We start from the raw sequence: 13,201 nt of genomic DNA, 5'->3' as shown, positions 1-13,201 counted from the left end.
TTTTTTTTCTTGATATTTTTGAATTGTGGTAAAAAAAAAAAAGCTAGCATTAAATTTACCACCCTATCCATTTTTAAGTGTACAGTGCAGCAGAGTTAAATACATTCACATTTTGTGCAACAGATTCTAGAATTTTTTCATCTTGCACAAGCAAAACTGTATAGCCATTACCTACTAATTTCCATCCCATCCCCCCCTACAAGCACCTTTCTACTTTGTTCCTGTGAATTTCATTCCTGTAGATACATCATAATAGCTGAATCATAAAGTATTTGTCCTTTTGTGACTGGCTCTTCTCACTTTGCATAAAATCCGGCAGTTTCATTATGTAGAACATTTATAAAACATGACAAGGCTTATGGGGAAAACGTACAGCAAGCCTCTCAGTGTGAGGGCTACCAGTCCCGTGGCCCTTGCTTTCTCTTCTCTTCCACTCACACCCTATGAAACTTTTCTCAAAGCTTGGAAGACTGAGCCTCCCCTGTCCCATCCTGAGGTCTGGATCAACACAATGTAGGTAGTAAATGGGGTGGAATTCTTGGGAGAGCAAATCGAGGCACCTGGAGCGTTAAGTTCCCCGGGGCCAGCATAGGTGCGCGTCTGAAAATCCCTGAACTCTAATGGCCTGCCCCCTTAGATCTCTGATCTCTCCACACTCATCACCTGCAGACTTGATGTTCCTAGTGCTTCAATAAAACATTGGAGACACATAGGGCAGGTCTGAGATCCTGTGATTTGAGGACTCGCTGTCAGTTCTTAACCCCAAATCACACTAGGAAGCCAGAATGGCTTGTCCAATTCTCAATCAGCCCAGGACCGCGCGGTGGTGGTCAGGCGTTTGGTCAGGCGTTCGGAGCAGAGTGCAGCAAGCCCTCGCTCGAAGAGAGGGCTCGCCTGTCCCGCATCCTCATCAAAGCCACACAGTCCAACACGACCCTTCAAGCAAACAGGTGAGGGAAGGGAAGAGCAGATGAAGCCCTAGCTCTATTTCACTGCACTGTTTTCCTCAGACCCGACAGGAGCAGGTGATCGGTTTCCCTGCCTCTTCTTTCGGATGGCAACGTCAGCTGCGTTCTGACGGGGAAAAATACAACGCTTAGGCTCGGAGCGCCGCTGCTGGGCCCTCGGAATTATCCCCAGAGGGCCCGGGAACCAGGCTGCAGAGCGAGGGACGCGGGAGCGGCTCTGCGTGGAGTGGCAGAGCACGCGACCCTCGGAGCTCGCGGCCATGCCCTGTCCCAAAGGTACGGCAGAGGTGAAAGGACGCCTAGGTGCAAAGGGGCACTCCCGCTGTCCGCGGCACTCCCGGAGACCGACTGCTCGCGGCCGGTTAGCCCCACTTAGGTTGCGCTTGCCCTGTGCGGAGTCCCACCTTGCCACCAGCCACCCCGCCGACCTCATAAACAACTTCAGGAACTGCACCGGGAGGAGGCGGGGCGGGCGGGCCGCGGCGGGGCAGAGCGCGGGGGCAAGGGGCGGGCCGGGGTCAGGGCAGAGGCTGCGGCCGTGCCTCCCCATTGGCCGGGACGCAGTGGGCTGCCCGGCGCGCGGCGCGGCGCGGCGCGGGCGGGGTGGGCGGGGGCGGGGCCTGCCGGCGCACGCCCGCCCCCGCCCCCTGCGCCCGCGCCCCCCGCGCCCTCCCCCGCCCGGCCGCAGGAGTTTTTAAAGTGGGCTGGCGGCCCCGGGAGCCGGACATTTGAGAGCGGTCCGCGACACATCCCGTGCACTCAACGCAGCGCTATCCTGAGGCGGCTGTACAATCCTCGGCAGTGTCCTGAGACTGTATGGTCACCTCCGCGGTCGCGCCCGCCCGGCCTTGGACTCTTCCAACTCCAGTCATTGCAGCCACTTCTTATCTTTATTTTTTGAAAACCCAGAAAAGTGACTTCTCTTCGTGGGAAAAAGGAATAAGGTCCCGCTCTCGCGGCCCTCTTTTTGGGTTTGACAGCCTCCTCCCACTCCTTTCCCCGACCCCGCCTCCCGGTGCAGGTTCCTCCCCGGGACCTTTCTCCACCCTCCTCCCCGCACCTAGCCAGCAGCCCGCAAACTTCCACCTGACGGTGCGGGGCGCTCGGGACCTGCGAGCACCTTGGACCTTTAACACCCGCCCGGGCCACAAGGAGTAGGCGAGGGCAACAGCGAAGGCGGCGACTGAAATCCCCACTGGCCGGGGAGCTCAGGTGTCTGGCGTCTCAGAGCGCCACGGCGACAATGACAGCTGACAAGGAGAAGAAAAGGTAAGCGGGCGTCTGCGCCGGGCAGGGAGCTGGTCTGAGGGGGATGGCCACGCCGTATGGGGCCGGAGTGACCGAGAGCGTCTAGGAAACGAGTCCGCAGGGGTGTTTGAGGCCGGAGGATCGGTGTGGAGGGCTTTGGCGGGGGGCGGGAGAGCAGGTGCCCCGTCTGCGGACGCGGCGCTTCGGCTTCGCAGTGGAGGGGTCTGTGGCCCGAAGAAGTCGCGAGTCTGCCTGCGCGATGAGGCCAGGAGGCCCAGGGAGATGGCCCTGGAGGTCGGAGGGGCTGTGGCGCGCGGAACCTTTCCAGATCGCCGCGGCTCCAGCGCCCCCCCCCCACCCCCGCCTCCCAACACAAGTGGCCAGCATGTTGAAATGTTTCTGGGTTGACTTGACCCAGGTCAACTTTTAACCTTTTCCGGTTTCGCGTGTGGGGCACCATCCACTAGTCTCTTTTCCTTGGGACCCCATGGGTCCTTCCAAATGAGCTGCTGTAATCGCACTGAGCCGCAAACTGGCCAGGGGTCGGAGACGGAGCGCCCCGCTGGGACGCGCCTCCGCGGAGGGGCCAGGACACTTCAAAGGGCCTTACTCCGGGTTTGCAGACCCCACTGAAGCTTGGAGAAACCCCCTTCCAGATCCTGCACCTTGCCTCGGGAGGAGACTGTGTGGTGGGCCGGATTGCCTCGCGAGGGCCGATGCGTTGGTGTATCGGGAGAGAATGGAGACACCGGGTGCCCCGGGTGGGTTCTGGTGTTTCTCTCTCAAGAGGGCAGAGAAGGGCAGCCGCGATCTGCCCGTCTGCCCTCGCGAGCCTCTCAGCACTGGGTGAGAGGCAATTACCGCCAACTCTCACTGCCTTCCCGCCCCCTCCCGGCCGCTCCCCGCCCGGTCCACTCAGGCCACGCGTGTGAATACACCGATTGGCCACGCAAGCGTGGGTACGGCCTCGCCTCCCGCGATCGTGCGAGAGTGGCCGCTTGGCCCCCTACTCCTCTGATCCCGGCGGGGTTGTCCCGGTGGGCTGGCGTTTTCAGTCCCATCCTCAGCGGCGGCTTGGCGGGCTGGGTTTTGAGGGGAATGGAATAGAACGCGCGGCCTGTGCCCGGGCGGATCAGCCGCAGGGGTGCGGGGTGGTGTGCGGGGATGAGGGAAGCGAGCCGCGAAGGGAGGGGATGACTGGCCCCGAGAGCTCAGTGCCTGGGTTGATTTGTTCTTGTTCGGACTTCCACTGTGGGACTTGTGCCAGAAACCGGGTATCTTCTGGTGGAAAGCGGCGGTCCCCACCTCGGGGAGCCGATAAGGATTTGATAAACCGGAGGGAATCGTGCGCATTCTGGTCCGGCGCCGGGGCCCTCCTGTGTTTCTGGGGGACCCGGCTCCCCTTTCCCGGCCGCACCTCCCCCTCCCGTGCCACTGTGGCATCCCCGGGCCTGAGACGGGTGAGGGACACTGGGCCCCAAGGGCCTCACAGCTCCCCCGGGGGCCTGTGTCATTTGAGGGCGGCAAAGGAAGGAAGAGACCTGAAGATCCCGACACAGTTTCTATAACCAACATAGCCTGCATCATGATGGCAATAATAAAGACTGAACAACCAAAACACAAAATTATGGTCAGCTCTTCTGAGCACGCTTTGGCTCTGGCGCCAGCGAGGAAACTTATGGTACCTTATACAACTTCGATGGCTATCGGTGACTGTCGCAATCGCGGAGGTGGGGCCTGATGGCAATCTTGATAGCTGTGTGAAGCGTTAGCTTCCCCCGGGGCTCAGCGCTGGGTCCTTGTGTTCTGTATATTAATCGTCAAAGGAAACTTGGGAGCCGGGAAATAATACTTTGACTTGCTGTAATGCCTCCTTCGTTAGAGATGGAGGGCGCTTGAATAGGAGAAGAAAAGAAATTGGGTAAGAATTACTCTCGGGATCTCCTGGTGAGCCGCCTTAAAGGTCGCTGCGGAGCTGCGCGCGGATCTCCTGGTCGCGCCCAGTGTGTCCGCCCTCGGCGACTTGTTTGGATGTTTGTGTTGCAGACTCTCAGGACAAATGGCGTGCCCCTCGCCCTCCGGAGTCCCGTGAAGGGTGTTCCAATGTCTGTTGGGCTGTTTTGAAATCTGTATTTGCTTTTCGCGTCTGGCTGTTTGTTCGCTGCAGGCTCTTTGCGGGACTGAGGGGGTAATGAAAGCATGTGAACCCATACGTTCAAAGTTAGATGACACGCTAAGTGTCTTGTCCTTAGCTTTCCAGAAGTGCCTCACAAGTGCAGTGTGATGCCTGCTGAAGGGGCTCTTGTGATGATGATTCTGCAACATTGGTTCTTAAGATTTGTCCCACTTCTGGTTCAAGGGAGCCGTTTCTTTCCCCAAATTCAAGATGCTCAGAGCCTTTGCAGTGTTCCTTCTAACAACAGCCCTCAAGAAGTGGGCAGGATTATTTTGTTCCAAAACGTTCATGCCTAGGTGGATATGTTAATGTTTAATAATAGAGCTTGCTTTCTACATGTTGGCGGTCGGGCTGGCTGGCTGGCCTCCAAGTGCATTTTGGTGGTAGTGGGCATTCCCACTAATTTCAAACTTGCTAACTTTGAGCACACACCTTTCTGTATCAATCTGTCAGGTGGAAGTGGGGTTTTATTAATTAAGGTTCCTGATTCTGTTAACAGCTAGAGAGTGTCTGGGGCGCCTGAGTGGCTCAGTCTGTTGAACATCGGACTCCTGATTTCAACTCAGGTCTTGATCTCAGGGTGGTGAGTTCAACCCCAAGCTCCGCAGGCCAGTGGGCTCCATGCTGGGTGTGGAGCCTATTTAAAAAGAGCTAGAGGGTGTCTCGCTTCCTGATGAAACAGTTTCTGAGTCTTTTCCTGGGGACAGAGGAGTTTGGAAGTTCTTAGGTGTGTGGGGATTGGAGAGTGGTTCAGGTAAATGTAAATGAGATATTTGGATAATCCTGGAGCAAAGTCCACTCCAAAGCCAGACCCAGCTCTGAGCACCTTTCTGGAAAGCTTAGATCACTTAATGCAGGGCAGTGGTGGAAGGGGAGTTGGAGACGCCTGGACCAGAAGTTTTCCAACTGCTCTCTCTCCTCTCTCCCCTGTCAGCTGGACTTAGTTGCTCCTCTGCTAAGAGGAAGTGTCTGCTAAGACAAAACCAAAGCCCATCTTTTCCCAATTCTGACGGGAAAACTATTGCTAGGCAGCTTTTCTCAATTTAAGTATATTTTCCATAAATATTCTGTTATCATTTGCTATCTCTGTCCACTGCATTACCAGAAATCACCAGAATGCAGGGATGATAAGGAATTGGCTTAACACATTCTAGGTCCAGGTGTTTTTTACTTAATTCCTACAGCTTTCACGAAGTTCAAAAAGAATGCTGTGGTCTCGGATTTTTTTTTTGTTTTTCCTTCTGTGTTGCTGATGGGGAGCTTAATGATCATTTTATAAGGGCCCATGGAAATCATCTAGTTTGAGGCCCAGAGAAATTCAGTGACTTTTCTAGTCACAAGGAAAGTTAGTGCTGGTCAGAATCAGAACCCTGGTACATTGCTTTCAATTAATTACGTATTTTCCAATTGTTGACAAAAATAATATCCCCAGGCCTGAAATGCCTCTAAACAGTGAGAATGATTTCCAGAGGATTACGGGGCCCTCTCACCCACCCCTGCCAAATCACTGAACCTTGTAGAAAGGAGATTTGCTCTTCTAGATAATTATAAAAGACTTCCAAGTTGCAGCAGCAGTGGCTCTGTTTGCTTTTTGGAAAATAGGAAGCAGAGTTGGCGCGGGTTCCATTGTCTATAAACTTCGGGAAGTTTGAATTCAATTGTCTTAGTGCTCTCCCTTTATTTCACTTAGAAAAAAAGTTTACTTATATGTGGACCTCATTAAACAAAACCAATGCAAGGACTGTTGCACAGCAGAGCAGATTGCTTTGTGAAGGAGAGAACCCCCTGTCAGCAGAGACATTTAAGCAGCTGCTAGATTGATTCCTGTCCTGAGTGAGTGGGCATTTTCTCTAGGAGTGAAAACTGTGAGACTCAAAACTATTTAATTCACTTAGAATGTAAATCAGTCAGTTTGGGAGCGCCTGGGTGGCTCAGTGGGTTAAAGCCTCTGCCTTCAGCTCAGGTCATGATCCCAGTGTCCTGGGATCGAGTCCCACATTGGGCTCTCTGCTCTGCAGGGAACCTGCTTCCTCCTCTCTCTCTCTCTCTCTGCCTGCCTCTCTGCCTACTTGTGATCTCTGTCAAATAAATAAATAAAATCTTAAAAAAAAAATCAGTCAATTTGCATGTGTGTGTGTGTGTGTGTGTGTGTGTGTGTGTGTGTGTAGGGTGATCCTCAACTCTCTCTAGGAATTTATGGTATAAAATGTTTACAGGTAGAAGGAACCAATTAGATAATTCTCAGTGCTCCAGGATTTCAGCCCCATACATTTGAAAATACTTGCTGTCATGACTTATCTCAAGATACAGGCTTTTCCCTTTTTCAAGAAATCTGTCTAGTAGCATTTGCTTTTTATGTATTTTCCCCAGTCCTGTCTTATAGCAACATGACTTTTCATTTTAACCTAATGAAGTCTCCCTTTTGCTTCTAGTACTGCCCGTCTCTGATAGTTCACCACTGATAGTTCCCCTGGTAAGGTTTTTGCCAATATTGTGGAGTTAGCAGTGTTTGCTCCCGGAGCCCCCAGTCCCATGATGTCCATTTTCATGATGAAAACCAGCTCTGCTGTTCACAGCCTGATATAAATCAGTAAGACAACAGATGTGTTGAACACTTGCTCCTACTCTGGATAAAATGCTAAAGAAGAGCCGAAGAAATAGGAGATATGGTGCTTTCAGTTGCTTCATTTGATTGATGGGGGGAGGAGGACACATAAGGAAGCTTACCTAAATACATAGATAGAGCAGCTTACATGTAACTTTTTTGTTGAGATCAAATCTTTTGAAAGTACAGATGAGAAGCTCTTGGAGCTCTTCAGGCAGTAATCACACACACAAGCACAAACAGTTATTGAAAAGTATTGTGTGTGTTGGTGCGTGGGAGAATTGATCCATAGTTTTCCCTGGAATCATTCAGGGCAGGTGCTGACCACCAGCATAGAACCTGGCTCTGGTAGGTCAGATGTTGGTGGTCAGGGTTGGGGGTAATGAGAGTAAAGAAAAGGTGGAGGGTTCAGGAGTGTTCCCTATTGTGTACTTCCATATTATGGACAGGCCCCAAAGATGAATGTTTGCTGTTCTTTAGAACTTTTGGGTGAGGGGCACTGGAGGAAGTGTCCAGTAAGGTTCTGGGAGTAAGAGGGATAGAGATTGTGGTCCCTCTGAGGATAACCATGCAGACGGCTATGACTTCAAGAAGGAGGACTTCTTCAAGAGGGAGTTTCTTAACCTGGGCTTTGTGAGTAGGCTTCAGGGGGTGACCTGTGAGCCTCTGAAACTAGGTGCAAGATATGATGTATATAAGCCATTTTTTAAAAAAAAACTCCCCCTGAGGGAATTCTGCCCAGCTCTCGAAGGTTCTATGATCTGAAAAAGACAAGCCTTTGTTCAATGTCTGATTTGGTGACTGCATTACATTTCAGGATCTTTCTGTTCAGGTCCCAGATTTCACGGCCAGTGTCTCTCCCTGTCTTGGAGATGGGGGAGGGGTTGGGTGTGTGTGTACCTAGTAAAGATTCTGTGGTGCACCTTAAGCTTAACTGTACCTGGCTGGTACAGTTAAGCTACAGGGCTGCCTTCAGTAATGGAAGGAAGGGGAGTGAGTGCACAGCACAGGGTTAGTTCCGGTGTGATTCATTTCCTTTTCCTCCCCACCCCCACCCAGGGTAGGAGGGGCAGAGGGAGAATCTTAAGCAGCCTCCACACCCAGAACAAGCCTCTGGACCCCATCCTACAACTTGAAGATCATGACCCAAGATGAAATCAAGAGTCAGACACTTAACCGCCTGAGGCCCCCAGGCGCCCCACAGTGTGATTCATTTTCTCAATGCTTCTTAAAAGAGCCATGAAAATTTGTCACGTTTTCCATCATCCTCCAAGCAGTTATTTGGTGGCCCTTTTATGCGCTAAGAATGTGTGTGTCCTTAAGAGAAATCATATATGCAGTAGGACAAAGCCATAAACCCTGAATATTTTAGTCTCCTTTGTGCTGGCCCTGTTCTCAGAATGTTCCATGGATTCACTCTTTTAATTCTCCTAACAACCTGTGACATGAGCCCTGTTATTATCCCCGTTTCACTGATGGGAATGCTGAAGTATAGAAAGGTAACTGTCAAAGGTCAGATCAGTGGGAGTGGGATTTGAATTGGGCAAAGTGTCTCTATAGTCTATACATTTAACCGGAGGTTCATTCCCCCTGACCTTTTCTAAGCTGTCTCTGAAGTATTTAATACCATGCCTGACCGTGGTAAGTACTCTATAAATGATAACTGCTTTTGCTGTTGTAGTTATAATATAATTGCTCTTTTGTACTCATCTCTGTATTGAACCTCACACACAGACAGGGATTGAAGATCTGAAGGGTGGACTTGGAAGTCCTGGAAATTCTTCTTTTTCGTGGGTTTCCCTCAATTCGGACAGGAGGTAGTTCTCTACTGCCCCCAAGAAGTTCAAAGCTTTCCACCTCCCACACTTCACTGGTGGCAGGACTTCAATAATTCCTTTAGCCTTCAGACTCCATTGTGCAGAAGAACCTGTTAGAAGTCTTCCTCCGTGGCTTCTGAAGAACCATCTCCAAATCAAGATGCACAAGACTTCCTCTGGCGCTTTTGATCTTTTGAAATTGCAAGGACAGGAAGGAAAGAATGGATGGGGGAATAAAGAATAGCTAAGACCGTTGCAATAATAATATGTTGCATTTTTATAGAGCCCTCTCTCTGAGGAGCCCTGAGCCTTCACAGCCATCACTGGCTTGGCACTGTGAGCCTAGAAGGGTTTGCTGAGTTTTCCCCATGCTGTAAACCATAAGTGAGTGCACCGACAGGTATCGTAACCAAGAGATATCTTATGTGCCTGTCACCATATGTGTGCTAGTCATGCATGAGTATGTGCTCCTCACAGCCTCTGTGATTTCCAGGCAGAGTTTGGGTACAATTTGGTGCCAGTTGTCTGGTCCTGTTAATTGAAAACCACAGACTGGCTTGCAAGTATGAAGTCAAGAAGAGTGGCAGGGCCCTTTGAGATCTCTGGAGCCAAGGAGACAGGTGCAGAATGGGTTAGAATGTCCTCCACGTTTAGGTGGCCTTTCGTTTTCCTAGTTTCTCTAGAAATACTGGTTTGCTGGATAGCCTCAGGCTGTTTCTGGGGTGCCACTTGTACATTAGCAAAATTCTTACATGGCATGACCACTGGAAGCTTCGCATGTTCCCAGCACGTACACGCTTCCCCACTAATTTGGGACAAGTCTTTAGTTTTAACGTTATAGGTAACTTCCGTGCAAGATAATGACTCTGGGAAGCAGTGCCTTTTCTCACATGGGAAGATATTTCAGAAAGGGTGGTTTGTTAGTAAGGAGAATGACCCATTAAAAAAAAAAAGTGTATTTATCTGTCACACACCCAGCTGGCATTTCCCCAATTCTCTGAAGCCTTGGAAGTGGATTGTTAGAACTCTCTTATATGCCTCCAGTGACTTCCTGCATCTCCTTTCTATGGCCCCTCCAATTAAAAAACAAAAAACAAAACAAAACAAAACCCAGAGGTTCTAGGAATCTTAGCATTATTGATTTTACTGGGTTAGGCTATGTAACAAAACCCATGAGTGAGGAAAATGACTCCATTATACCATACTTGTGATGGTGCTGCTGGAGGGGAGCCCCCATTGCTGTGTTGGCTTCCTGCAAATGCTGGGAGTACAGCCACTATTACAGTTTTTGTAGAAGTCAATCAGCTACATGACTTTAGTTGTTTAGTTGTGACTTTAGTTGACTCCCTCAGTCTCATTTTCAGTCCGAGGCTCCCTGCTTTTGTGGGAGTCAGTGGGTTGCTATGAATAAGAGACAAGTCCTCAATCTGAGACCATTCGGAAGCATTTTGTAAATCCTTTAAAATACATCAGTGAGAGCATATGGTTATTGGTGGTGGTAATCCTTTAAGTCACTGGGCTGTGTGTCTAGCCACAGAGTGTTTTTTTTTCTCTGTGTCTTGATATTGTATTAACAGATACACGTATTGTACTCTTGATACAAAAGTTTCAAAAAGATTTTTCATATTGTCACCACTGTAGATGATACTTGTCCTGACTGCCCCTGGGTTGGGGGAAGGGGGAAGGAAGGGCAAAACATTATCCTAATTTTATACTTGAGAAATTGAGCCACTGGCAGAAGCAAGCCACACTGTCTACAGTGAAACCTACCACTGGACCCAGGTGTCCTCAGTGAGGATAGGTATTCCCTGGGGCTCCTGTTAAAAGGTGATAAAGAACCAACAGCACAAAAGGGGTGAATCAAACTTCAGTGGTAACTACCCGCATTACTAATGAGTAATTACAGCAAATATTTACCGGCCTCCTTCCTACCTTTACAACTTCCTGTTGCTGAAGCACTTTGGAGTATTGAGAAAGATTGTCCTGGAAAAAGACGTCATACACAGTTGCAGGAAAGAGTGGCTTTAAGCACACACCAGAAAATTGGTTGCTTTGCTCTGTTTATGAATTCCACAGGGAAACAACAGAGATTTGTGCTCACGAGGGGCTGTTTGAGGATCCATTCCTTGGAACTTTAAAACAAATTTTTAAAAAATCAATTCTGGATGATAGGATACCTAAGAAAACGGGACCAAAGATGTTTTTACAGATTATTCTAGAATTAAAAAGACTGCTAAGTGAAATGTTTGAGTTCAAGCACAGGTCATTTGGTCAACGCTCTTACGGACATAATCTCTGAAATATTTTTCTGAATGAGGACTGTCGTGCATAATGGAGTAAACCAGGATATGTAAAATGTGCCATGTGGGGCACTGCAGGGAGCTACAAGACTACCATTCACTTAATAAAGATTCCAGAGCAAATCCTGATAATGCTCATGTCCTCCCTTTGCTTAAAGACCATTTCAGTGAAATTGCTTTCTTCAGTGTCTAAACCACTGTCCCCTTGTATTCCTCTCCAGTGTTTCCAAGAGTCCTCAGAGCTATTTTCAAATGGCAGTATTCACTCCAGGACTGGCTAAGGCCGACGAAGCTAATTTTGGTGCCTGGGGTAAAGGGAGAGAGAAGTCCTCTGCGGAGCCAAAAGGGCTTTCTGGTGCCTGGGGTTGGAGAAGCGTGGTGTTAGGCAGACACGCCGCCTTTCACCTTTAGAACCTTTATTTGTGCGCTTGCACAACAAATGTTTACCCAGATATTAAGATAAGAAAAGTATGAAGGTCACATTTCGCTGGTGAGAGGGGAGCTTCTATAAATGTAACCATATCACTCTGCCGCAGGAGTCTGTCCTTTATTCTCTACCAGGGACTTAGGGGAATTAATGGTGGGTGGGGCATGGGAACCAGGCCCTTCTCAGTCTTCTGGCTTCCTTGCCCGCACCCTGCAGGTCCTGGCTCCGCTGATGTGCCCCTCCCATTAGGCGAGGCCCTTAGGGGTAGTCAAGAAGTCTGAGGAAATTGGAGTCCACTGTGTGGCCCTGCTCTCCGGAGCCTTATGCTCTGTAGAAATTGGTGCCCCATGCATTTCCCTGCTATCTGACAGGCTGGGGAGCAGGCTGGCTGCAAAAATAGCTTTCCTAGCCTCTCAGAAGAGGTTTGCATGGTGCTGATACTGCCCTTATTTTAGGCAGGGTGGTCATGGCCTCAGAGCACAGAGAGTCTTCAGGGTGGGAAAGGGGTTTCTTTTGTGGCGGATTTGAGTTCTTCTCCTAAAGATCTCTAAGAGTTAGCTTCGCTCAGAGCCTGAATGAAGACCTGGATCCTTGGCCCAGTTTCCTTCCCAAGAGCAGCCTACATGGCCCTGTAAGTTCATCTCACTGATCGTATGGGACCCCACCCCGGCTCTCTCCCCATCTACCATCCCCTGGATGTGCTATCACCCCCAAGAGCAGGGTCCATCTAATGGTTCTTTGTAACTTCGTCGCCAGGCATGACACCTGGCTATGCAGGCCCCCTCCCTCTGCCCTAAGAGCATGTTCCCCCCCAGACCACAGGACCCCATCCCACCAGGAATCCCCTCAACCAAGTCCTTCTCTATCTTGGATGCTTCTCTCCTCTCTTTCTACTCAAATATCCCCCACTTTCCTAGGGCGAGCCCAAGGGCTCCCACTCCAGCAAAGCCTTCCACGGTAATTCCCCTGTCGCCGCCTCTGGTCTACTCCTTCGTGGCTCTTCCGTAGGTTTGCCAAAGAGCCTGCCGGATTCTGTTCCCTTGTTATCTAACGACATTTTATGTGTTCTGTCTTTCCAACTAGATTCCGTGTTGCTTAAGGGCTAGGATGTCTCACTTTTTGCTGGGCTCTGTCAGACTTTACGTATTTCAAGTTCCTGAAATCATACTTAATTTTTTAAAATCATAGACTTGCATTTTTGCTGTCCTTCGGGCTGCTTGGAAAGCCCGCCCCTTGGGTTCTGCTTTTCTCATTCATGTAGGTTTGAGCCCTTTACTCATTTTCCTTTAAAAAGGAAAAGGAAAACTTGCGGGAACCACCGGCAGGTCTTGTGGATACCGGATTTTACATAAAATGCAAACATCAGGCTAGTATTCTGTTAATGCTTCTCTTCAGGAAAGCCCGGTACACCCAGGCAAGTGTCAGCCCGACTAACAAGTACTCCAGCTTTAGTCTCAAAGTGTAAAAGGCCAACCGGGAAAGTGTATACAGGGGAGTACACAGCTCTCAGCTCAGAAATCACCTTCCCTGGGGAGCCTTCCCTGATCAGCAGTGCATCGGTTACCCCTTATGTATATAGTCTTCAGTCTGTATTTTATTATTTGTATGATGCTTTTATAACTTGCTTTCGAATATGTGTGTGTGTGTATGTCTGTCCCGA

General features: G+C 49.8%; 1 protein-coding gene across 1 annotated transcript in view; it reads left to right on the top strand.

Moving 5' to 3' along the window:
• Positions 1-1,670: 1,670 nt before the first annotated feature.
• The window catches only part of LOC111155870 (endothelial PAS domain protein 1), an 83,055-nt gene continuing 71,524 nt past the window's right edge, over positions 1,671-13,201 (top strand). Inside the window, exon 1 of the mRNA XM_022516312.1 lies at positions 1,671-2,237. Coding sequence (XP_022372020.1) covers positions 2,212-2,237 — 26 coding nt within the window. The 5' untranslated portion in view covers positions 1,671-2,211. The remainder of the gene's footprint in view (positions 2,238-13,201) is intronic.

Source organism: Enhydra lutris, unplaced genomic scaffold, assembly GCF_002288905.1.
Source record: "Enhydra lutris kenyoni isolate GAN:26980312 unplaced genomic scaffold, ASM228890v2 scaffoldscaffold44, whole genome shotgun sequence".
Taxonomy (NCBI): domain Eukaryota; kingdom Metazoa; phylum Chordata; class Mammalia; order Carnivora; family Mustelidae; genus Enhydra; species Enhydra lutris.
Note: the sequence above shows the minus strand (reverse complement) of the source record. Positions and strands in the feature narration are given on the sequence as shown.